This window comes from Euprymna scolopes, chromosome 23, assembly GCF_053919585.1.
Source record: "Euprymna scolopes isolate OS-2025 chromosome 23, ASM5391958v1, whole genome shotgun sequence".
Lineage (NCBI taxonomy): Eukaryota > Metazoa > Mollusca > Cephalopoda > Sepiida > Sepiolidae > Euprymna > Euprymna scolopes.
This window is the reverse complement of record NC_136504.1, coordinates 11698621-11725159: the sequence shown is the minus strand read 5'-3', so window position 1 is coordinate 11725159 and position 26539 is coordinate 11698621. Positions and strand designations below refer to the sequence as shown.

Sequence of the window (26539 nt, the reverse complement as noted above, 5' to 3'; positions counted from 1 at the left end):
TCGTTTTACCCCGCTATCTCATTTTGCCCCCAGGTTCCCCTACACACATATGCATATATGCATTTGTACACTAGCAGAACGCATACACACACACATACATGTGCGCACATGTAAGCATACATGAAAATATATATATTTCTATTAATAAGGCATGAAAGATCCGTATGCATAAATTATTAGTTATATTTTCTTCAGTCTGGCTAATGATAAGTAAAATTTACCACATTTTAAAATTTAACATTAAAATAAAAGAATAAAAATACCAGTAATAGTAACAAATGATAATAATGGTAAAATTGTACAAAAAAATAGAAAACAATTATAATAAAAATAAAATAATAAAAATTATAATTACAAGAAAATCAAGAGAAATAACCTTAAATATAAAAAGATGAAGACAGGAAATAATAAAGTAAAAAAATATAAAAATAGATTAGTAAATAGCAGAGTGACAGTTAATAAAAATGAATAATATTTAGGAAGTAATAAAGATATGTTAAATACTAAGTAGAAATTCGACTGGAATATACGGGTAGAAATAATAATTAAGCTAATAGAATAAATGGTAAAAAGTAAAATATAGAGTAATAAGTAAAAAAATGAGGAGCTATCAAAAAAGTAAGAGTAAAAACATGATGTAACAATGGATATAAGAGTTAAGTATAAAATAATATATGAGTTAAGTATAAAATAATATACGAGTTAAGTATAAAATAATATACGAGTTAAGTATAAAATATATATGAGTTAAGTATAAAATATATATGAGTTAAGTATAAAATATATATGAGTTAAATATAAAATAATAAATACAAATTAAGTAAGAGTAAAACATGATATAACAATGGAGTTAAGTATAAAATAAAATATAGATGAACAATAATGGTAATAAAAATACAAAGGGTAGAGTTACAAAATGCTAGCAAGTTAAAAATTTATTTAAATTTATTTAGCTCTGCTGATGACTGGTGATACCCAGAAACATGTGTTTATGGATAACTTTTGTGCACATAAAAAATATTTAATAAACATGTTAATTAAAAAAAAATTTAATAAATAAAATTAATAATAATATTAACAAAAAAAGTATGCCCCCCCCTTGTCGCAAATAAACAAAGGGCAGGTAACTCCCCCCAACGCTTAGATAAGTGTAACAATTAAATACAACAGAATCGCTAATAAATAAAAAAAATAAAAACCAATAGATCTTATAGATATTACTGACACCCTGTCTTGTCATCTGTATCTGAATATTTTAGATTGTGGGAGGAGGAGTGGATGATGTAAATAATTAACTATTACTAATTTCTAATAAACGTTTATTAATCAAGAAGAGTAATTGTTTTTATTACAATTTAAAATGTTTATCTTTCAGTTTGAGTCCACGTATGAATAATGAACAATTATTATTTTTTTTTAAATTTAAAATTTTTTCAAATTTATGTTTTGCTTTTTTGTTTCCTCCTTTTTCTTTTTTTCAGGTGGATAAATTCCAAGCATATTGTAAGCCTACGATTAATCCTCGACTCACAGAGTTTTGTACAGAATTAACTGGAATTACACAAGTGAGTTCAGATGCCATTTTGGTTTCTCTTTATTTTATTTTTTTAGTATAGCTTTTTTGTTCTTATCCAAAGTTCAACCGAATATAAAAAAAAAAATACAGAAAATCTTTATAATATACATACTGGGCTGGTGCATCTGCTACTAGTCTCTCACTCTTGGACAGGGTTCAAAAGAAAGTCGCCAACCTGATAGGTCCTGAACTGTCATCTAAGCTTCAGTCTCTGTCCCATCGATGAAATGTTACATCTCTCTACCTGTTTAACAAGTATTTTAGTGATGAGTGCTCTGATGAACTACAAGCACTTGTACCCCCTCAACGTAAATACCTTCGACAAGCAGCTAAATCCTACCTTTACACAGTAGAGAGCCTCGGTGTAAGAAAGCCTTCTACTCCAATAGTTTCTTCTCCAGAACTGCTAGACTTTGGAACTCCCTTCTGGGATTCTGCTTTCCCAACTGTACTAACATGCAGAAGTTCAAATGTAATGTGAACAGACATCTAGTTGCTCATCTCCCTTCTTAACATCCCTGCAACTTATGTCCTCGATAATAGCCCCCTACTTTAGAGTGTCACTGTACCTTGTTTGGGGTGAAAATTGAATAAAAACAATTTTTTTAAAAAATCTGTCATGAAACAAAAATGTTATATTCCAAAAATCGTATAATTTGATTAAGTGTTTTTCTTTTTTTAACATTTTTTTTTAGTGATTACTAATATTTTGAAGCTATTACATGACTTATTTTGATGTCTTATTTCTGGAGAAGTTGTTAAGGGGGAGATAACTAGTAATAAATTTATATATTTTAAATCTTTTACATTATTTTAATAAATCATTATTTTGTATAATATCATACATTTGTTGTCTTCCGAAATTCCAACAAAGTATTTAACAAAACCTACAAGAAATAAGTATTTGTGCAGTTTATGAACCATGCTGATATAATGCTATTATCTAGAAAGGCATTCATAAAAATTTAGAAAAAATTCTACCCAGAAAGATGGCACGGTCCGTAAACTACATAAACATCAAAAAATATATCAAAAGTTTTAAGTATTTTTAATAGTTTTTTTCCCAAATTTTCCTTTTACATCTGTGTTTTTTTTTTTTTTTTTTTTTGTTTTTTTTTTTTTTTTACTAATTTTGTTGTTGATAATAATAATATATAATCAAAAAAGGTTTAATCATTTTGAATAATGTATTCCCAAAATTCTATTGTATTTTAAAAAACAAAAGCAATTTTAGAAGTCAAATTGAGTTGTCTCCCTTGATTTCTAAAACATTCTTCAAAAACATGGTGGATCTAACCGTGGCCTTCGTTATAAAGATGGCCGGCCAGCTGAAAAAATGACGTCATCGCCGAGGTCCCAACAAGCAAGATATGTGGAACTCTTAGACTGTCAATAATGAACAGTAATTTTTACAGACAGCGTTACAAAACTTCAAAATTGGATTGAAATAAAGAAAGAACACGATGATTTATATTGAAACTCATCTAATATTAATAATAAAAAAATAATAAAACACAAGTTGTTTGTTTAAGTATTATAAGCAATTGAATATTTCGTTGTATTATAGATTTTAAAGATTAGAATGCGTTCTTTAATTACTTATAAATTACATTTTAAAAAGTGAAGGAACACGATTTGATTTGAAATAAACTTGAAGTTTGTTTAATATAATTAAATGAAAATTATGCATATAAGATTATGAATATTTGAAGCAGAACACAAGCAAAACATTTGATATGAGTTAAGACAATAAACAAATATTAAAATTAAACCTTTTTTTAAATCAAAATGAATATTTTTTAATCAAAATGAACAATATTTTTTTTTAATCAAAATGAATATTTTTTAATCAAAATGAATATTTTTTAATCAAAATGAACCACAATATTTTTTCAAAATCAAAAACAATATTTTTAATAAATTCATGAAATATTGCACAGTAAAAAAATAACCTAAAGAAAAAAATCATGTTTCTTATTTAAGATTATTTCACCACATAACAAAAATAACATGCAAAATCATTTTTTTATATCCATATTTTCAGTTTGTTAAAATACGTGGGTTTGTATTACTGTACACATAGATTCGAAAAAGTTGTCAAAAAACAAATATATAACAAATAAATGTTATCAAAGGCAAGATAAGTTACTTTTCTGCCAAACTGGATATATTTTTTGTGTTTTTATTCAATGTAACATGTTTATTCAGCTCGAAAAACATACAGTGTTTACCGATGTATTCGAAAATTCAAGATGGCGTCTCACACCCTCTTTAACACCGTAAGTTTGGAAAAAGGTGTTATAAATAAAAAAACTATTCAAAATACTATTAAAAACCCGCCGAATATATGTCAACCTATGTCACGGTAACATATATTGAGCGAGTTTTTAACAGTATTTTATCCGGTTTTTTATTTATAACATCTTTTCCCACACTTACCGTGTTAGAGAGAGAATCAGATGCCATCTTGAATGTTCCAATACATCGGTAAACACTGTATGGTTTTCGAGCTGAATAAACATGTTACATTGAATAAAAACACGAAAAATATATCCAGTTTGGTAGAAAAGTAACTTATCTTGCCTTTGATAACATTTATTTGTTATATATTTGTTTTTTGACAACTTTTTCGAATCTATGTGTACAGTAATACAAACCCGTTACTTTTCTACCAAACTGGATATATTTTTCGTGTTTTTATTCAATGTAACATGTTTATTCAGCTCGAAAAACTGTTTACCGATGTATTCGAAAATTCCAGATGGCATCTGATTCTCCCTTTAACACGGTAAGTTTGGGAAAAGGTGTTATAAATACAAAACCGGATAAAATACTGTTAAAAACTCGCTCAATATATGTTACCGTGACATAGGTTGACATATATTCGGCGGGTTTTTAATAGTATGTTGTATAGTTTTTTTATATATAACACCTTATCCCAAACTTACCGTGTTAAAGAGAAAATCAGACGCCATCTTGAATTTTCGAATACATCGGTAAACACTATGTTTTTCGAGCTGAATAAATGTTACATTGAATAAAAACACGAAAAATATTTGGTAGAAAAGTAACTTATCTTGCCTTTGATAACATTTATTTGTTATATATTTGTTTTTTGACAACTTTTTCGAATCTATGTGTACAGTAATACAAACCCCATTACGTTAATGAAATGAAATGAAAAGACCACGAGTGAACGCGCGTTTTTTTTTTTTTTAGTTTAGTTTCATATATATATATATATATATATATATATAAAGTATTTTTAAATTTTATCTTTCTAGCTTTAAAAAAAAGTTTAAAAATTTTATCAGCCGGCATAATTTATTTTTAAATATTGAAAAATTTTAGGAAAATTAATTTTTGCTAGATTTTTAAAACACGTGTTTTAAAGAATCGATGTTGTCTTGCATTTTCATTAGTTTTGTATGCTGTAAAAATTTTTTTTTTAATATTAGCAATTTATTTGAAGCTTCTTCTTTTGAATGGTAAAAAATTTAGGATGATAATATTGAATTAAATTATAGTTACATCGTGTTAAATACAGGGGGGGGGGAGGAGCATGTTAAAACTTACTTTGCTGAATGGAGATGGTGTAAAATCTTTTTTTTTTACTGCATTATAATTCTTTATCTTTCGGAAATGAAAATACTGTCACTTTTTGGTCCTTTACGATAATTTCCTCAGCAATTTGGAACGATTCACTGTGAAGGCATTTTAATAAAAAAAAGAAATATTACACTGACTCCAAGACGTTACGAGTGCCTACCGGTGATTACCGGTGTCACCGGTAAGGACTATCCGTGATGACGTCAGCAGATTAAATTATTTTTGCCCACCGCCCATCTTGTCTTTTAAGATGGTCTTGATCTAACTCATTCCACATTAAAATTAGATTTTCTTAGAAAAAGAACTACTTGATCAATTTATATGATTTTTGGACTATGACATTTTCATTCCATGACTGGTGTGTACATCATAAAGATTTTTCTGTATGTATATATAAATATATATATATATATATATATATTTTTTTTTTATTATTTAGTTTGAACCCTGGATAAACACCCATTTTTTTTTTCTTGACAAAGTGTATTTTTTACTCATAGCACACAGTCAAGATAAAAAGAAAAATGAGTTTCTATTTTTTATGAAATTACATGTCTGTTTTGTAGAAATACTTGAAACCCCCCCCCCAAAAAAAAAACAAATGTTTTTTAGAATTAAGAGTTAAATTAAAGTATAGACTTTGTTACAAATAAAATGGTATCACATAAATTTTCTTTTTCAATTTGATCAAAAATTCAGAGCATGTTAGCGCTTGCTTAGTCTTTTGAAAACAATGAATTTTCAAAAGTGCGTTTGTTGGCAGAACTCTGATATGAGTATACATTTTACTCATTAGGATTAAACCAGTCTCAGATACAAAGTGTTTTAGGTGATCCACAAGGTGTAACTTCATGTTACACACACTTTAGATGTCACCACTTGCTGCGGTAAACGTGCTTAACATGCAGATTCAGGAAAGCATCTTGCGGCAAGTTGCCAGTACACCATTACGTGGAGTAATGCCTTATATTTATTTATTTGCCGACTGTTATCCTCATCTTCATTGTTGTTGTTTCACAACTATTCCTCTGGCCATCGTCAGGTGGTTAACCATGACAGAAGAGGAATGCTGAATCTCTTAAGACTTTACTGCCTTCCATAGTTGTTTTCTCACCGTGTTTTGGCCAACTAATCCTCTGGCCTGCTTTGGGTAGGATTGAAACCGCTATCTTCAGACAATGCTCACCTGAAGGGCAATAGGAATAGTTAGCTGAAACGGTGTGAAACAACAACTCTGAAGATGAGGATAACAGTCCGAAAATAAATAAACAAAATAAATAAATACATAAATAAATATACAAATTACTCATCTCAAAGGATTCCAATAAGAAAATAATGAGTATCACCTTGTTGCCTAACTGTCAGGCGAGTTTATTTGGGGGGGGGGAGGTGCATCTTCCTTGGTGAATTAAACACACCCCCAGGCAGCAACCTGGAAATTTCTACGAGTTCTTGCGATACAGACAGCACCTTGCTTCCCCAAATGGTCACCCATCTGGTACTGGCCAGGCTTGTTGTTGCTTAACTTTGGTGATCTGGCGAGAACCGATGTGTTAACGTGATTGCCGTACTAAATACTAAGCATAAAATCCTGTGTATTGACGCATACTTAGGCATATTGAGAACCTGATTGACTTTAAAGATGTTGTTGGTTCATTTGTAAACAATTGCTGGAATGTTGGAAACTTTCTCTTTTCATCATCTACTTTTTTCATCTCGTGCTTTTAAAATTGTTCACAAGTAAGCGGATTGCTTCGTCTCCAGTTGGGTTTATGAAATTTATCCCATATTTTTTTTTTTTTTTTCCTCTTTAATACGTGCAAGTGTGACAAAAGTCTTTTGTGTTCATCATTTAAAGATTCTAAAGACAGAACGCAGTAAATTAATATTTAAAACATCTTTTACAATAAAATTTTATGCAGAGTATATTGTGAATAAGGCTAAAAAAATTTCAGATAAAAGACAGATTTCATCCCAAAAATGGTTAATTTTGGGACAGATCATATAAACTTAACATAAAATGATCACCTGTTTTTTGGACTACATGTCAGGATAAATCATCATCATCATCTATTTTATGGTCTTATTTCTCAGTTTTACAGATTCAATCTGTTATGGTTTCGTTACTGAAGATCCTTGTTTATAGTTTTCATCCAAGTTTTCTTCTGTCCTTACAGACCAACGCACGTTGTATCCAATTTCAGTCGCAAAGAGACCAATACAAAGAATAGGAAATAACTCCAACCCGCTTATTCTTTGTGGCATTTGTTTCCTCATTGACGTCACCCACGTGATCTAGAACATTCTCCATGTCTCTCATTAGATCTCAAATGTTACCTTGTCTCTCACGTGATTGTTCTCTTTTTTATAGTCCTTTTTTCCCCTACTGTCATTTCGCATACATTAACATTATATTACAATTACCAGGAAATAGCATACTAGAAAGCCTGTGCTTGTCTGTTGCACATTTTTCTGTTTGGATGACCTTGACATTCACTGCTTACTTCAGAATATACATTTTTCAACAAACTCCAGTTGCTTTTTTGCAGCCTCGGACTCATGAGATGATTGAATTTCTGCAAGAACCAGGAGTTACGACTACCATATTGTTAACCATAATGAATTCTTAGGATTTCCTCACTTTCTGTGTTTTGAACACTAAAACCATATCTACCATATACAATCGAGAGGTGATGCTGGCTAAGTGGTTAACGACACAGAAAGACTTTAAAATGTGTTTAAGAAACTGGAAGAGTGTTGAGTCATGAATGGTGCAAAAACAATTCAAATGCAAATCGGTACGGATCCAAATTAATAGGAAAATGGAAATGGCTCCGCTGTTTCCGTTTCATAAACGCATCATATATTTTGAATTCTGACAACTATTTCTTTACATGGGCATCACCACTTATCAAGGCCTAGAGGCCACTCGAGGATAAGGGTTAAGAGTGTACAGTAGTCAATTGGACAATATAGTAACCATTAGTAATGGAAATTTGGTAAATTTGCTAATGTAAATGGAACGGCTCATCAAAGAACTTGTTTACGTTAGACTTGAAGACAACCATATTGTAGTCAGCTGGAAAGGAAAAAAACAGAAGACAGTTCCATAGACGTGCAGTTCTAAGAAAGAAGCTTTTTTCATAGAATCTACGTTTAGGTTTAGGCACAAATAAAGAGTGAGAGGAATTATCAATAGTGTTTTCAACTAGACGAGTGTTTCTTGTGAAAGTTTGGCGAGGGAGGGACCATAGATTGAACCTCAGTCGAGCACTTGCCATGAAAATAACGATAAAGCAGAGACAAACTCGCAACATCTCTTCTGTGAGATAGAGGTTGCAGGAAATAGAAAAGGACATCCTCTACGAGACTACAAAATCTATTTTGAACTCTATCAAGGCAGGATAAGTCCTTTCTAGCAGCTCCTGCCCAGATGTGGCAACAGTATTCCATCCTTGGACGTACCTAGCTCTTATGTAGATAGAGAATTGCATCAGCAGTGAGATATCTACTGGATCGATAGAAGGATCCCACCATTTTTCCAGCGGCCTTGGCAACGGATTTGATGATATATGTGTTTCATTTCTTATCAGGATTAAAGGTCAAGCCCAGAAGCTTGTCAAAACATGTGGCCTCCCCAAGACGAGAGTCATCCATTTCAATTGATGCCAGATAGGGATCAGAGCGTTGATGATGTAAAGACAAAAGTTTGGTTTTAGATGCATTAAAAGTAACCAGCCACCTTTTTCCCCATTGTACCACGTGCTCAAGATCAGAGGAGAGAGAATCGGAGAGAACTTGGTCGTTTACGGTCTTAGATGTGCTACCATAGATGATAATGTTATCAGCATAAATGTCTACGAATGATGTAAGGATGTGATTTGGAAGATCATTCATGTAGATCAGGAAGAGAGTTGGCCCCAGGATGGACCCCTGAGGGACTCCAGCATTAATGCTGTGAGCTTCTGATTTCTGTCCATCAACCACTACTATTATGAACCTATCAGAGAGAAATGATTTAATAATTGAGAAGACATTTCCAGCTATACCATAGCTGGAGATCTTGTGATGTAAACCTTTATGCTATATCCTATCAACCTTAGAAAGGTTGCCTCTGTCGAGCGATTAGCTAATCCTATGAGATAAAACTGTTAGCACATCTGTTGGAGATCTAGCAGAACGGAAACCATATTGTGTGTCACTAAAAAGGTTATTTTCGCTGAGATGGTTGATTACTACTTTATTTACACAGATTCCAGCAACTTACTCATGATGCACAGGAGACTTATTGGCCTGTACTGAGCATTAATAACAGCCATTGTCAAGATACAAATGGATGGATGACCCTTCGGAGATGTCAGGTGCTGTATTGGTTGGCAATCAAGATGGTGATAAGGCTCTCCTCTCTTACCTACAAAGACTAATTTTTTTTTCACTTGAGTAGCAGAAGATTTGAGGGAACCAGATTCTGGTATTTATCATCATCCCACTATCTTGTTGTGATCTTTATTGGCACTTGCAGGAAATTTACTATCTTTGTTTTTATCTCAACAGAAAAAAAAAGGCAGCACTTTTTTGTCTGTTTTTCTATTCCATCAAAACAGGCTACCAGAGAATATTGTAGCAGTGCTTGCTATATCCATAAAGAGTTACTGTGATTCCAAATAATTCAAATCAACACAGCTTTAGTACAATACTCGATAGACAGTACAAGTACATAAAGTGTAATGACAAAGATAAAATGCTAGTTGGAAGTTAAGTTTAAAAAACTGAGACTATGTTTACAGGAATAAGTATGAACTATGATCCCCCCCCCCAGGCAAGTGGTGATGTTAACAACAGAGTAAGCCAAGTAATTTAGATGAAAAATCTTAATGAATCACAAATACTTACAATCTATAGATCCATAAAAGTGAATGTGTCTGTATTTCTGGTGTCTGTGTACATTTCCCTATGCAATAACTCTGTCAATTTTAAGTCCACAGACTCGAAATTTGATATACAGGGTACTGAGATTTGGGAAAATTTTTGTAATCCGTTTTCGGCCAGAAATTTGGCTGTTAAGGGGGGGGGGGTCAAAGTTCAACGATTTGACCTTAGAGAACTCTACCAAACTCCTCTGCCAATTTTGGATATAAACACTTGAAATTTTAAATATAGGTTCCTTGGACATGGATCTAACTTAATAACTTAGTTTGAGCCTAAAACAATAAATGTTAAGGGGTCATAATAGGGGTCAAAGTTAAAAAAAAAAAATTGACCTCTGCAGTCTCTACCAAATTACTCAGACAATTTCTGGTCTAAACAGTCGAAATTTTACATAAAGGGTATTCAGAGATAGGGCAAGCTTTTTAATCGGTTTGTGTTGAAAATTTTTAGTTACCAATATATAAATGTATGTATGTATGTTTGCATGTCTGCCTAAAACTTTCGACAGAGGCGACGGATTTTTACAAGATCAGTATTGTTTTGAAGTTTGACTCTTCAGACGAAAAATTGGCTAAAAACATTAATATCTTCACCTTCAACTGGGCATTTTTTACAGGGGGGGATAGGGGTTGCTTTTTTCACCGATGTTTTTGAAGGTTATCCTCTCCTTTCGATTATCTACCCTTAATTCAAACCTACGTCACTTCCGGTTTGGCGGTGATCGTAACAGCAAAGAAGTCAGGTTTTTTTCCCGTTCTTTTCCTCCTTTGCGGTATGGGTTTGAGCCTGCCTTCCTACTACCACATTTTTTTGCTCAACATGCACCTCCAAACACCCGGGCAACACTGGGCTGAAATACTAGTAGATGATATAAAATCAATTTCTCCATGAAATGAGCCAAATAAGTATTTATTTAGGAACAGGGAAGGATCAAAGTGATCTGTTTTTAAATCATACTAACAGTCAGATCTTTTATTACAATTCTTGAACACTAGTACCATAAAGGCAATTTTTCAGCTATCAGTGAAGCAATATTCAGCAAGGTATTTGTTATAGAGTTTAGAAAGGCCAGAGGCCAGCTCAGCAGAGCATTATCAATTTCAAATAAATTTTTTCTAACTTTAACTTCAAACAAAACATATTGCCACCGAGACATAATCGGCTACTGTCATCAAGGGCCAGATTTCTTAAATAGTTCCAAATAATTCAAGTTATACTAAATCATACTAAGATATATATATATAAACAATATGAGGGGATCTAATTCTGGCATAAAGCAACATCAACAGGAATGTAAATTGACTTTTAAAGATTTTCACCCCCAACACCTAGTTTCAGTTTCCATGGTGACCTGCAGAAGATGTAGCATCATTACTTTTGTCTCAACAGAAGTATAGCAACATTCTCTGTTCATGTTTTTTGCTTTAGAAAAACTAATGCTGATGCTTAGCATATCCAGGTTTAAAGTTTTACATGACTTGTTGATATTTTTTGCCAATAAATTTGATTTGATTAAAATCCGGCCCTTGTGGCCTTGCATGCCATGGATTGGCATCGCTTTGCAAATACAGGAACATAAATGACAGTCTTGATCAAATAGTTGTGATCTGTGCCAACCAGATAATGACTGGCGATGACTAGTAAATTAAGAATTCCTTTCTCAATGTAAATTGTATTAATGTTTTCGTTTTTTTTCTAGGAAATGGTTGATAAGGCTGAGAAATTTCCTGTAGTTTTCCAGCAAGCAGAAGAATGGATGAGGAACCATGGACTCCTTGGACAATCGGGTAATCGACGAAACAGACAAAAATTTGTTGTTGTATGTGATGGGTAAGTAAACAAAATCATCACCACCTTCATCATACTCTGGTTTTGGTATTTAATGTTGTGTGAGTGACCAAGAATTCAGGCTAGGCAACACCAAGCAATATTTTTATGCCTTCTTTACAACTACATGCCTTCTCTGAGCTAATCTGTTGATCGTAATCAGTTTGCATGTGTACTTTTTATGTACTCAAACCAGGTCTTCCTTGATCTCCCATGATCCCAATCAACTGCATAGTGTTATGGAGTTGATACAGGAGGTGTACATAGGTAAACCATCTCAGACACAAGACATCCATAATAATGCTACTAATACCAAATTTCTGTATGTAGTAGAGAGGGACTAGCAACATCTCTTCTGTAAAGAAGGCGGCTGCAGAGAAGAGATTATTCTCCACTAGATTACAAAATCGATTCTATACTTTTTCAAGGCAAGAGAGAGTGCATTTGGCAGTAGTACTTTGTTTATGATGTACCCAACCCATATCTTGTATTCCCCTGGGAGTACAAGATGGGAGACAGATAAACAACAACTGCATAAGGCGAGATAAACCTAAGCATGATGGATACTTTTGTAAAATGCGTTTCGCATGTCAATCTGTCCATCTTCCTTCTGTTTAAAATAGGATTTTCCTTGTTAAATAGTTCTTAATCAAAGTAGCATGGGTGGCTCTCAACTTGATGGCGGAGGTGTTGGTCAGGAGATCAACCATAGCTCATGTGAAATCTTTTTTTTTTCTTTCTACTCTGTTTTACTTCCCTTTCTTCCCTGCGTCCGAGGGATGGAAGTTCTGCCTTGTTTGGTATGACATGAGAATAAGGCAAATTTTTACAGCTGGATGCCCTTCCAAACACCAACCCCTGTAAGAGACGGACAATTTTTAGAGACACCATCTCGTCATCGTTAACTGGAGCAGTGTGCTTGACCGTTGTCAAAAAGATGGTCATCCGCACAACCACACTATTCTGAGCTGCCACCACACTTTTGTATGACACCACCTGCAGATAGTTTATCACAATTTACTCCTCTAGATCTGCTGTGTTCTATGTTCGTGCATATTAACACAGTTACCTCTTGAAGGGTGTGACTTATTGCCACACACGGAAGGTCATTCACTATAGAGACTGTTGCAAGATACTATTTTATGTATCACAGAATGCTGGGTGTATGGAGACCAGTCGAAGGAACTGAAATGAACTGACAAGTCTATGATTACAAGAAGTTAGAGGTTCGTTGATGTTGGTGAAGTTATCTGAAGTAGATTAAATTGGTTTGGTCATGTGCAAAGCATGTTTTCAGAAAGGAAGTTAGTTTTAATGGGGATATGTGGTCTAAAACAAATAGAAATCTCTTGGGAAATTGGAAACTATTGGTGGCCAAAGACATGGACAGTTGCATTGAATGGATGAGATACATGAGTGATAGAAAAAAGAAGAAATTCATAAATTTGATTTTGGATGCAAACAAACATCTTTAAAATCTTTTATATCTGCTGGTTAGTCTTTATATTTGAACTAGTATTTTTATCAGTCTGTCATGTTTGAAATAATAGTGTGATACAATTAACTATCCCGCCCCATAACTGGAACCACTGAAAAATATTAGCTAGAAATGACAATATGAAATTAATCCAGAACGATATCAAAGTATGGAGTATTGTTACCACATCTGGGCAAGTGTATCTTCCACTAGTCTCTCCTTTTTAGACAGGGTCCAAAAAATGAGTCTCCAATCTCATAGATCCTGAATTGTTGGCCAAGCTCCGACCCTTGTTCCATTGCCGCAATGTTGCATCTCTGTGCCTGTTTTACAAGTATTTTAACGGAATATGTTCTGATGAAGTCTCAACACTTGTGCTCCTTTGATGTACATACTTTTGACTAACCTAACAAACAGTACTAACTTGCATCTCTTCATATTTTCCCTCGTAGACATGATGAAAAATAGTGGCTCCTTGCGTTTAAGTGGCAATATACCTTGTTTAGGGTGAAAAGAAGTTTAAAAAAAAAAAGTAGATGACAATAAAAAAGTGGTGGATCCATTGTGTTGTACAGACAAGGTGACACCATCGACAATTAGTCATGATCAAGAACTTGTAGGAAATATTTGTTTCTGAAGCTGAAAGTAATTAAGAATTAAGAAGACAATGTATCTAATTTTCAGTAAAAAAAAGTAGATATATTTGGCGGACACTGACTGTTGTTAGCAGACAAGTTAGATTTGGTCAAGGAGAACATTGGGAAGATGAATTGATGAGATGAGGATTGAATGTTGAAAGTTTATGAGAAGAACGCTGAGAGGTGAACCATAAGCGTCAGTGACAAAGCAGATGGATTCATAAGATTTCCGTTAAATTTTAGCTGATATCCTGGATTTAAAACATGGGTGGCTTTTTTTTTTACAAGGGAGTCACCACTTATGAAGGCTCGAAGGCCACTTGAGGATAAGGGTTAATGAATGTAGGTGAAAGTGTAGTAATCGTTAATGATGTAAGTTGGGTAGAATTTGATTATCCAAAGGGATGGTTCAATAAGAACCTGAACACACTAGACTCAAAGGCTACCGTACTGTAATTGGCTGGGAAGCAGGCCAATGAAATGGTGTTCCACAAGCGTGCAGTTCTAGGAAAAAAAACTGTGTTCGTGGAATCTGCATTTATATTTAGGCATAGATAAAGTGTTGGGGGAAACTGCTGATAGCGATTGTAGCTAGTAGAGTGTTTTTTGTGAAAGTTTGGCAAGGAGGGAATCATAGATTGGAGCTTAGATGAGAACTTGCCATGAAAATAATGATAGAGCTGAGACAGACTTGCAACGTCTCTTCTATGGGAAAGAGGCTGAAGTGTGTCACCTACTAGGTTTCGAAGCTGGTTTTGAACTCAAAACTATAATCAAGGCAGGATAAGGTGTGCTGAGCAGCTCCTGTCCAGATGTGGCAACAGTACTCCATTTTAGAACGTACTTGGCTCTTATATAGATAGTTTTTTTATTTTTTTAAATTTTTTTATTTTTTTTTACAAGGTGGTCACCACTTATCAAGGCCCGGAAGCCACTTAGGGATAAGAGTTATTGTAAGTACAGTACGTTAGTGTGGATATTTAAAGTGTCTACTTAAGGGGGCGGTTCATCAGGAATTTGTTTACGTTGGACTTGAAGACATCCAAGTTGTAGTCAGGAGGGAAGCAGGCAGACGGAACAGAGTTCCACAGGCGTGCAGTTCTAAGAAAGAAGCTTTGTTCATGGAATCTACGTTTTGATTTAGGCATAGATAAAGAGTGGGGAAAGTTTTTGACAGTGGATTCAGCTAGACGGGTGTTTTTTGTAAAATATTGGCGAGGGGGGGGACCAGAGATTGGAGGTTTAGATTAGAAGAATGATACTAATGCCATGGCCCTAACAATAGACACACATTTAACAAATCAAGTTATTCAATATCTCTATCTATGACTTGTATCATGTACGAAAAGTGTACGAGTTATATTTGTCTCTCGGCCAGCAACTGCACTAGAATTAACACAAACAGAATAAGAAAATGAATAAGAAAAACTATGAACTTGTATCCTTGTCTTTTATTATTTTTAAAATATTACTGAAATTTATTCCACGTTTGTGACCGTGTCAAATTGTTTTCTCTCTTTTCAGCCCCTGGGACATGAGCCGTTTTCTGTTCTCCCAATGTGACTACAGCGACATACCATTTCCACGTTGGGCCTACAATTGGGTTAATCTGAGACGTCGCTATCTGAGTTTCTACGATTGTAAAAAAGTTCATGGCTTGGTCGGCATGCTCGAAATGTTGGGTATGACCTTTGAAGGACAATTGCATTGCGGACTTGATGATTCCTACAACATCGCACGTATTGCCATCCGCCTGATGCTCGATGGCTGCGAGTTGAAAGTGAATGAATGCCTTGAAGTGAGAGAAATTGAGGTATCTGTGAGTGAAGAGTCCGATGATAGTGAACGAGACAATGCAATCAAAGTAGGTGCGAGTCAATATGCACATGAAAAGAACAAAACAGATGACAAAATCGTAGATTCGATGGCTGACTTGAAAATTTGAAAAATAAATTGAAATGTAAAATAATTATTTTTTAAAACAGATGTATTATTTTTCTTAATAGATTGAAGAGGAAGAGATGGTATAATGGTTTCCATTTGTGGACTGTTAACTTGTAGCATTAAAGTTTTATTGAGACTGTAAAAATCACTTTCTTGTAATACCTTGGGATAAAGTATGAACCCATTTTGAGAAGCATTTATTCATGAATACACTTTTGTTGTTATGCTCAAATCTGTATATTTATAAAATTAGGCCAATTATTGCAATACCACCAAGATCAAAATGCTCAATTCATATTCACAAAAATGTATGGCATCTGGCTAATATATTGGTCATGTGTATGCGATCAACAACTGACAATATAGGTTATTGGTGAGAAAATGCATCAAATCAGTAAGAGAAATATTTGGCAGGAAGATAAAGGTATCAAAGACCAGGAGAACAGACAGCCAATGTTCCTTTGAAAGATTAACAATCCATCTAAATATAAAAAACAAACGTTGGGATGTTTATAAATTTAAATATTGGAGTTAAATTCACGGCTCGATCATGCCGCACTTATTCTGCTCATTCTTTCTTCTGTTGCTTTCAACAACCAAATGCCAAATCAAACTTTAAACTGTTTACTGCCAGGGTTTTCCCTCTAGGTAATGGTGACTTGTTCTCTGTTGGCTGGAGTATGATCCTGTGCAGTTCAAGGAGGCCCACTCTCCCAGGTTTTACTTTCTCACCCTTTGAGAAGGGGTTTAGTTCATTGTTAATCACCTTAGACACCTTTATCGGAGAATCCTAATTGAGCTACCTGGGCAATTTTTGTAGGTCAGAGTACTCTTCCCCTCGAATGTTGGCTTTTCAAATCCAACTTTTCTTTTTGTCGTGGGAGGGAGATAAATATCCTGTTTTTGATTAGCACAGGAGACTTTGCTAACTAGGAGTATTTTAGCGTTATTTTCTTTGATACATCCTGAGTATATGCCACTTGTCAGCTTATTACCATGCCAGTGTATGCTACCTCAAAACGCTTATTGGTAACAATCTGCTATCCAGATGTTTGCTTTGATTTGACTAAGTTTTCAGCATTATACTCTTAAATGAACTGCAAAAGTTCAAGGTGGAACAATATCTGTAGTTCCATCTCTTAAATGAACTGCAATAAAATGCAAATGACAGCCTTTGTCTTTTCTATGTCTAATTACTGAAAGAGAAATAACTAAATTTAAATTTTCATCCTAATCCGGTGTGCCCATTTTTGAGGAACTGGATTTACCCTCGCATTAAAACCTTTGTCTACATTTCAGAGCATTGTTTGCAATTGTTTCGAGACAACGAGGTTTGTGTTGATATGTGAGAATGGACGAAGCATGGATTTACCTTGTCATGCTGGCATCCAATCAGCAGTCAGCTGAGTGGACTGTAACAAGTGAATGCCATCAAATAAAGATTTTGGTTTTGGTCTCCATATTTTGGAATCCGAAAGGTATTTTGAGAAAGAAAGGAAACCATCAATATCGATTATTATACAGGGTGTTCCAACAGTTGGGCACATTTGAAAATTAAATAACAATAACTATTAAGGATTTAAAAACACATCGAGTATATTTAGAAAACTTCTTATTGCAAGTTTTTCATGGAATGTTCAAAGATGTGAGCAGCATTAATCACACAACACACATCAAGTCCATAGTCCAATTCTTGCGAAACACATCCAAACATTGCATTGTCAATGGTTGCAACAGCTTCTGTTATTCGGACTTTCAGTTCATCCAGTTTCTTGGAATGGGCAGGTGAGGGGGGGGGCACATAGACCAATCCTTTCACAAATCCCCACAAAAGAACTATTAGAATCAACACATTTTTGCCAACGAGAAAAAAGTTTATTTATCCTATTAGCATAGAAATCTGGATTTCTGGAAGCGATAAAGTCATTGAAGGCTGATTCGGCATCATCTTGGCTTTTGAAGCATTTTTTGTGCAGGAAGTTGTTGAGATGCTTGAAAAAGTGATAATCGGTCCGGTGAATATGGCAGATGAAGTAGTCTCGTAACTCAATTCGTTCAGCTTCTGCGGGCGAGCATTGTCATAGAGGAGAAGTTGTCGCTTTATATTGACCAATCTTGGGCACATGTTGGAGCTTCTGGAGCATTTTGTCAATTTGTCGGCAGTACTTCTTCACTGTAATTGTTTTGTCCGAATTCAAGAGGCTGCGGTGGATGAGACCAGCCACAGACCATTAAACAGTTACCATAATCTTTTTTGGTGCTTCGGAAGTGTTGTTGAACTTCTCCGTCTTCATCTTCGAGGCTCTCGTCACTATTGCGAAATTTCTTGAACCACTGTTGAGCCACACATTCATTAGGCCAAACGCATCATTGATATCATGAGCTGTGTTGGCAGCTTTTTGGCCTAGTTTGAACTGGAACAAGAAAATCATGCAGATTTGAATTTTGTCTATGCTGTTGAAAAGCCTGCAAAAAAAATGAATGAAGAGATTGAGAATGGTAATGAATAACATGATTCGATAGAGCGAAAAACATGCTTCAAAATGATATATATAACATGGCTATATATATATATATAGAGAGAGAGAAATAAAAAGGAACAAACCGTATTATGTGTCCATCAACGTTTCATCTTTATTTCGAGACTTCCTCTGGATGAAGGAGATTAAGAAACAAAAAATACCAGTACCAAATATTTGAAAATGTTTCACGTGCACAGTGTGATGCAGTTCTATTTCAGAAAAACGGAAAAAGACGTTGGAAATTCAAAAATTCTGTGCACGTGAAACATTTTCAAATATTTTGTACTGGTATTTTTTGTTTCTTAATCTCATTCATCCAGATGAAACGTTAATGAACACATAATACGGTTTGTTCCTTTTTATTTCTCTATTTTGTCGGAATACTATTTCCATTATTTTCATCATATATATATATATATATATATATATATATATATATATATATATATCAATGAATTAATTCAGAAATTTATGTAAATCTCACCTGTCTGTTTAAATGTATGTATGTATTTCTGCCCAAAACTTTCGACAATGGCAACAGATTTTCACGAGATGACAAAAACCAAAAAATTGGCTAAAACCATTAATTCCTTCATCCTCAACTAAGCATTTTTCTACAAGGAGGGGGTCGCTTTTTTCGCCAAAATTTTTGAAAGTCATCCCCTCTTTTTGATTGACTAACCTTAGTTTAAACCTATGTAACTTCCGGTTTGGCGATGGACGCAACGGCAAAGACGTCATGTTTTTTTTTTTTTTTTTTTTTCCACATTCTTTTCCTCTTTTGCAGTACGGGTTCAAGCCTGCCTGCCTGCCTGCTACCACTTTTTTTTTTTTTTTACTCAACACACACCTACAAACACCCGGGCAACACCGGGCACCCAAGCTAGTGATAAATAAAAGTAACATATGTGAGAAAACGATATTGTTTTTGCACCAACCTAATTATGTTACCATTCATTTTTAAGCAGATATGAGGGCTTGAAATGTGCCCAAGACTTTTTGAAACATCCTGTATAGCATTATTTGTGCATTTGAAGGAATATATCGCTAAAAACCAATCACAAATAAAGAAGAGAAGCATACCCTTTAACCAAAATAATGTACCGTGTTACAAGTTGATCGCAACAATGGCAAAAATACATGAATTGCACTTCGAATTGCTTTAGTACCGACTATTTTTCAGATCTAACTGCCAGTGACTACTGGCTGTTTGCAGACCTCAAAAGAATGCTCCAGGGAAAGACATTTCGGCTCCAATGAATAAGTGATATAGAAAACTGGTCAAAGACAAATTGTTCTACAAAAAATGTATCAAATTGTTAGAAAAGTGTTGGAAGCAATGAATCATTCAAAAAGGAAACCATGTTGATGAATAAAGTTGATTTTTGCCAAAGTAAAGAAGTTGTATGGTCGTGTTTCTTTCAGTTCTCGCCATGTTCACATGTGAACGTGACATTGCGTGAGTTCAGTAGACTAGCAGGCAGTGTGTGTGTGTGCATATGTGTGCTTGTCTTTGTTTTAGTGTGAAAGTTTGTATTTGATTTAAGTCCTTCTTATAGATTTGGAGCACTTTGTTATCTCCAATCCCAGTGGTTGCTCCAAGTCATCACCTGTTGGCATTGAGTGACGATTTCACATGTGCCAACGTTATTATCCTCACTCTTCATTATGAAAGATGACTAAACATTCTTGTTTGTTGTAAATTGTTTGCAATAATGGTCCCGACGTTGATGTATTTGGATTTTACCAGAGCCCTTTTAGCTGGACTCTGACCCTAATACTGCTAAGAGTCAAACCAATTTCCCTTTCTACAAAAGTTCATTTATTTGAAAAAAAAAAATCAATGTGTAATCTCTCTGGAGAGTTTTGTTGCATGAGTAAAAACAGAAGTTCCATGCTGGCATGGTTGCTTTGTTGTATTAAAACGCATTGATTGGCAAGTCATGCTTAATTATTTGCTAAAGGTATTTATTTATTTTTTTTTATAGAGGTTGCAGTGTCTGGTTTACCCAGTGTTATCCATCTGATATTGACCAAACTCAATGTTGCTTAACTTTGGTGATCCAATGAGTACTGGTTACTCCAGTCTTCGAAATAAGTTTCACAATCAAGAACATAGACGCAAGTGAAAATAAGGCAAAGAAGAGAAGACAAACGCAGATGAATAAGTGTAAAATAGTTTTTAAAAGAAAATTTTTTTTATTGGAGGTCTTGCTTATCAAGGCCCAGAAGCCACTCTAAGATGAGGGTTAATGAGTTACGTAGATGGTAAGACAACACCATGATGATCAGTAATGGTGGAACTTGAGCAGGGTTTAATCATATAAGAGGACTAGTTAACAAGAATTTAATTACATGAGACTTGAAAACAACCATGTTATAGTCAGCTGTGAAGTGTGTTCCACAGAGAGACTGTTCTAAGAAAAAAACTGCTCATGAAATTTTCATTTAGTTTTAAGCACAGAGAGTGAAGGAAATTATTGGCAGTTGTTATAACTAGATGAGTATTTGTTAGAAGGGGAGGAACCATAGATTGGAGCTCAGTCGAGCACCAAGCATAAAAATAATGAAAAAGCATAGATAGACTCGCAATGTCTCCTCTGTAGGAAAGAGAAAGTAAGGAGGTAAAAATGTTCTTGCCTATTAGATTTCAAAGACGATTTTGTATCCTGTCAAGGCAGGAATGGACACCCTTAAGAGCTCCTTCTCCAAATGTTGCAACAGTATTCCATCTTAAAAGGTATTTGGTTCTTGCACAGGTAGAGGATTGTGTCAGGAGTGAGATACTTTCTGGAGAGGTGGAATGGTCCAACATTTTTCTAGTGATTCTGGCGATGGATCTAATAATGTAGGTCTTCCATTTCAGGTTAGGGGTGAAGGTCAGTTCCAGAAGTTTATCAAAATAGGGCGCTTCAAGAACCATACATTTTAATTGAGGCTAAGTAGGGATTTGAGCATTGGTGTTGAAAAGATAGAAGTTTGGTTTTGGATGCATTAAAGGTAACTATTTTTTATCCCATTGTAGCACATGCTTAAAGTCCGAGGAAAAAGAACCAGAAAGATCTTGGTCATTGCCTGTCTTTGAAGTGTTGGCATGGACGGTAGTATCATCTGCATAACTGTTAGAACATGATTTGGGAAATCGTTTAAGATCAGGAAGAGCCCAGGATTCTTGAAGCATGCCAGCATTAATATTATGAACCAAGTTCGTTTGCTTATTTTCAAACTGGTAAACATTAATCAGAAGGGACTTTTGCAGTTTTGCTTTTGAAATAAATATGCTACTATAATGAAGATATTTCTAAAATGGCATCATGAGTGATCAAAATTAGGTTATTAGATAAAAAGCTGAATGTGATTAACGTGAGTTGAAACAAAGTGAACTCTATTTCTGATTTATAAAAACAATTTAAATTATACATAAAATATATGTTACAGATAATTTAAAAAAAGAAGTTTTTATTCAATTTTCACCGCAATCAAGGTACAGTGACACTTTGAAGTAGGGGGCTACTATTGGGGACACAAGTTGCAGGGATATTATGAAGGGAGATGATTAGCAAAATATCTGTTCACATTACACTTGAACTTCTGCATGCCAGTACAGTTGGGAAAGCAGGAAGTTCCAAAGTCTAGCAGTTCTGGGGAAGAAACTACTGGAATAGAAGGCCCTCTTCTGCCTAGGGATCTCTATTGTGTAGGGGTGGGATTTAGCTACTTGTCAGGTTTGTTGGGGGTATTTACATTGAAGGGGGTATAAGGGCTTATAATTCGTTAGAGCACCTACCATTAGCCTGACTTGTAGAACAGGCAGAAGGATGCAAAATTTCGTTGATGATATAGAGGCTGAAGCTTAGATTGTTACAATAACAGAAGTCTGTTCTTGTGAGTAAATATGAAATAGGATAGTCAAGGATTCGAACTTGTGAAGCTAAATTGGAATTGAAAATTCCAATCATAAGTTAAAATAAATACAGAATGTTATTGAAAATAAGGAATGTGGAATCGCAATTGTTTAGCTCACACAAAATAGTTAGATATTTGTTTATTGAAAAGGAATGTAATGATGAAATTTGTTTCTGTGAAAATTAAAATAAGGAATTTAATTGTCAGTTGAAATTGTAAACATTTTGTAAAGAGGTTATTTTAAAAATAGGTTACTGAACTCGGGGTCATGTCAAGTTTGGCAACGTCACGCATGTTATCCAACGTGCTCGATGAGCACATGTTTAATCATGCGATGACGTGACGAGTTCTCAATATAGGTAGAGTTTTAGATGCAGTCTGGAGAAAGAGGGGAGAGAGAGACACGAAACCTTGGAAGCAAAGGTTAAAGAAAAGCCATGTAAAGAAACTTTGAATTCCTCGAGCGAAATCAGGACCGGTTATGAAATAAAGGACGTCATCATGTGTTTTTGCATCTGCGTCTCCGTGTTGTTATTCAGCAGAAAAGGTATTGTCCATTTATGTTATAAGAACATTGATAAAATCATCATCTAAAAATATGTGTTAGAAAGTATATGTATCAAAGTATAAATGTTATAGAAACACTCCCGTTCACAAAACTGTCAAAAGTATAAATGTCAAACCCTCGGTCAATCTATCTATATATCAAATCTCCTCTCATTGTGTAGTAACATGTACACTGTCTATTATATATATACAGAAGTGTCTCTCTCTTTATATATACACTGTTTATGTCTCTAATATGCTATCTTTCACAACATCTCTTACAACATGAACATCTTCGGTCTATCTATATATCAAATATTCTCTCATTGTGTATTACACACCGTGGGCTCTTCTGTATTATATGTATCCTGTAATTATATATAAGAACTGTGTCGCTCTTTATATATATCTGTCTATATCTCACCAATGTCTCCAATATGCCATCTCTTACAACATGAGCATCTTAAGACATATGAACACGCCTAAGACTCTAATCTCTCACTAAGACGAACAACAACAACAATACAGAATATACGTCATCTTAATACCATGAACACATTAAAGAACATATGAACACTTAACACATGAACACTCCTAAGACTCTAATCTCCCACTAAGACTCTTCCTAAGACGAACAACAACAACAATACAGAATATACGCCATCTTAATAATAACACCCAGTATATAATTAGTTCAGGACCTATCAGGTTGGCGACTCTCTTTTGAACCCTGTCCAGGAGTGAGAGACTAGTAGCAGATGTGACAACAATACTCCACACATGGGCGAATGGTGGCCTTATAGATGTACAGAATAATTTCAGGCATAAGTAACCTTGTAGAACAGTAGAGAGAACCCATCTTCTTCGCAGCGGCCTTGACAATGTTCTCAATCTATCTATTCTAACTCCTGTTCTCTGTGTTCTTAAAAAATAAGCCTGAAAACCTTTTAAAGTCTTGATTAAAGTTTTTTATTTGTATTCATTTCATATCGTTTCTGTTCATATTTTTTGTATCGCTCATGGTATTATAATCGGTTTTTAAAAAAGTAGAAAAAAAAAAAAAGGCACTGATGCAAGGGGAATAACTCTCATTGACACTGACTCATCATTTTTTTTTGTTCAGAAGAGAATTTAGAATGCTAGGCACCAATGCAGTAGCAGTATCAGAATTTTTGTAGGAATTTTTGACACCCCTAACACGAAACTGCGAATACAATATAAAAATCTCGTAATTTCTCTGTTAAAAGTGGGTTATTTATTTTCTTTATGGATTATACTTCCAAAATAAACTATTACAGTTGTTTTAAAAGTAATAAAAATATTTTTATTTTTTTTTTAAAACAGTAATGAATTTTCCGAACTCAATATTTTTCAATTTTTAAACTCAATATTTTTTAATTTTTAAATTTTAAAAATCTATCAAAATTTTTCTATTGATTCTATTTTTACGATATTTTCAGGGTCAATGTGAAATTTTATGTTCTTTCCAATAAACCGAATATAATATTTTAGACAAACGTTTTTTTTAAATTCACGCCCCCCCATTTTCACGCCCCCCCATTTTCACGCCCCCCCCATTTTGAAATGTCTATTAAAAAGTAAATAATTAATTTATGTTTAATAGGTTTATATATCGCAAATTGAAGAGAAAAGGTCAATAAATAATATATTCAAATTTAAAACAAAAAAAAAAAAATCAGTTTTTTAGAAATTTACCTGTAAAGTCCGAAGTTTAAAACCTTATTTTATAAGAACACATTTTTTCTTTTTGTCTTTTTTTTTTTTTTTTTTTAATGAAACCTTGGTCCTTGCTCCTTTAATTGAAAAAAAAATTAGGGCTTGAATTACATTTTTCGAGGAGTTATAAGCTTAGAAAGATAGGGGGTCGAATAATTTACGTCTCTCATTTTGAAATGTCTATTAAAAAGTAAATAATTAATTTATGTTTAATAGGTTTATATATCACAAATTGAAGAGAAAAGGTCAATAAATAATATATTCAAATTTAAAACAAAAAAAAAAAATCAGTTTTTTAGAAATTTACCTGTAAAGTCCGAAGTTTAAAACCTTTTTTAAAAAAAAAACACATTGTTTTGTTTTGTTTTTTTTTTTAAATAAAACCTTGGTCCTTACTCCTTTAATTGAAAAAAAAAAATTAGGGCTTGAATTACATTTTTCGAGGAGTTATAAGCTTGGAAAGATGGGGTGGAATTATTCACTATTTTCACGAAATTTCTGACACTGCTACCAATGCAGGTTAGAAAAAAAGAAAGATGTAACTTAATTTCTTTTTCATGCAATAAAGTTTATAAAATTAATTAAAAAAATCTTAAAGTTGTTAATATTACCAAAACAAAATAAAATAAAACGATAGAAAAAATTGGAATTTTTTATTAAAGAAAACTATCGCAACCTTTTTCTTTTTTATATGAAATAATTTTTACACATATTAATAATTTAAAAGTTCAAAGACAGCATTTTGTTATCATGTTTGAAAAAGACTCATGAGTGACTATAATATAAACGGCCTAGGATTTGACCTACAAAAAAAATCATCCACAACAAAATTATACAGGTAAATGTTTTCTCTAATGATAGACAGTAATAATAAATATTAAAAATATTAAATATTCAAAGTAACAAATATTCAAAATAGCAAATATTCAAGATAATAAATATTAAAAATATTAAATATTCAAAATAGCAAATATTCAAAATAATAAATATTCAAGATAATAAATATTCAAAATAATAAATATTTAAGATAACAAATATTCAAAATAGCAAATATTCAAGATAATAAATATTGAAAATATTAAATATTCAAAATAACAAATATTCAAGATGCTAAATATTCAAGATGCTAAATATTCAAGATAGCAAATATTCAAAATATTAAATATTCAAAAAGCAAATATTCAAAATATTAAATATTCAAAATAACAAATATTCAAAATAACAGTATTCATTTCAAACTCAACGTTTGAGAGGTAAAGGAGGACTAATAAAACATTTGAATATCTATATATCCCCCCCCCAATTATCTACATATACATTTGACTGGGGATTGCATGTGAATCTAATATTTCTTTGACACTTCTTCCTTTGGAGGAAGCTGATTCAACCTGCTTGGGTGAATGCCCTGGCATACTGCTGGCTGGCAAAGGAGAACTTTAACCGTTTATAACCTGAATTATGATATAGATGATTAAAAAATATTTGTTAATTTTAGTTAGTTTAAAGGTTAATAATACTACGATTGCCTTCAAACTGAAAAAAATTATGAAATTATTAAACTAACACTGAGAATTTTGTATTTCATGAACTTACTTTGATTATTATCCATAGAATTTGTAAAAAAAACGAAACAAAATTCTCCCACTCTCTGAGACAGATGACGGCATACTGAATGTAAATAATGACAGTTGCAATCTGGAGAGATCTGCCATCTATCCAGATATTGAACTGAACTAGTACAAGGCGTGTTTGAATCAATTCCCATTTTATGCCGTTATATTCGTTTATTTATGACTGAACGAATTAGTTAAACCAGTTCATAAAGGGT

At 33.5% G+C, this 26539-nt stretch overlaps 1 protein-coding gene across 1 annotated transcript in view; it reads left to right on the top strand.

The window, feature by feature from the left end:
- Positions 1 to 16847, top strand: part of LOC145245750 (3'-5' exoribonuclease 1-like) — a 39677-nt gene extending 22830 nt beyond the window's left edge. Inside the window, exons 4-6 of the mRNA XM_080107349.1 lie at positions 1482 to 1565; positions 11814 to 11944; positions 15581 to 16847. Of these exons, the coding sequence (XP_079963475.1) occupies positions 1482 to 1565; positions 11814 to 11944; positions 15581 to 16001 (636 nt within the window). The 3' untranslated portion in view covers positions 16002 to 16847. The remainder of the gene's footprint in view (positions 1 to 1481; positions 1566 to 11813; positions 11945 to 15580) is intronic.
- Positions 16848 to 26539: the final 9692 nt, after the last annotated feature.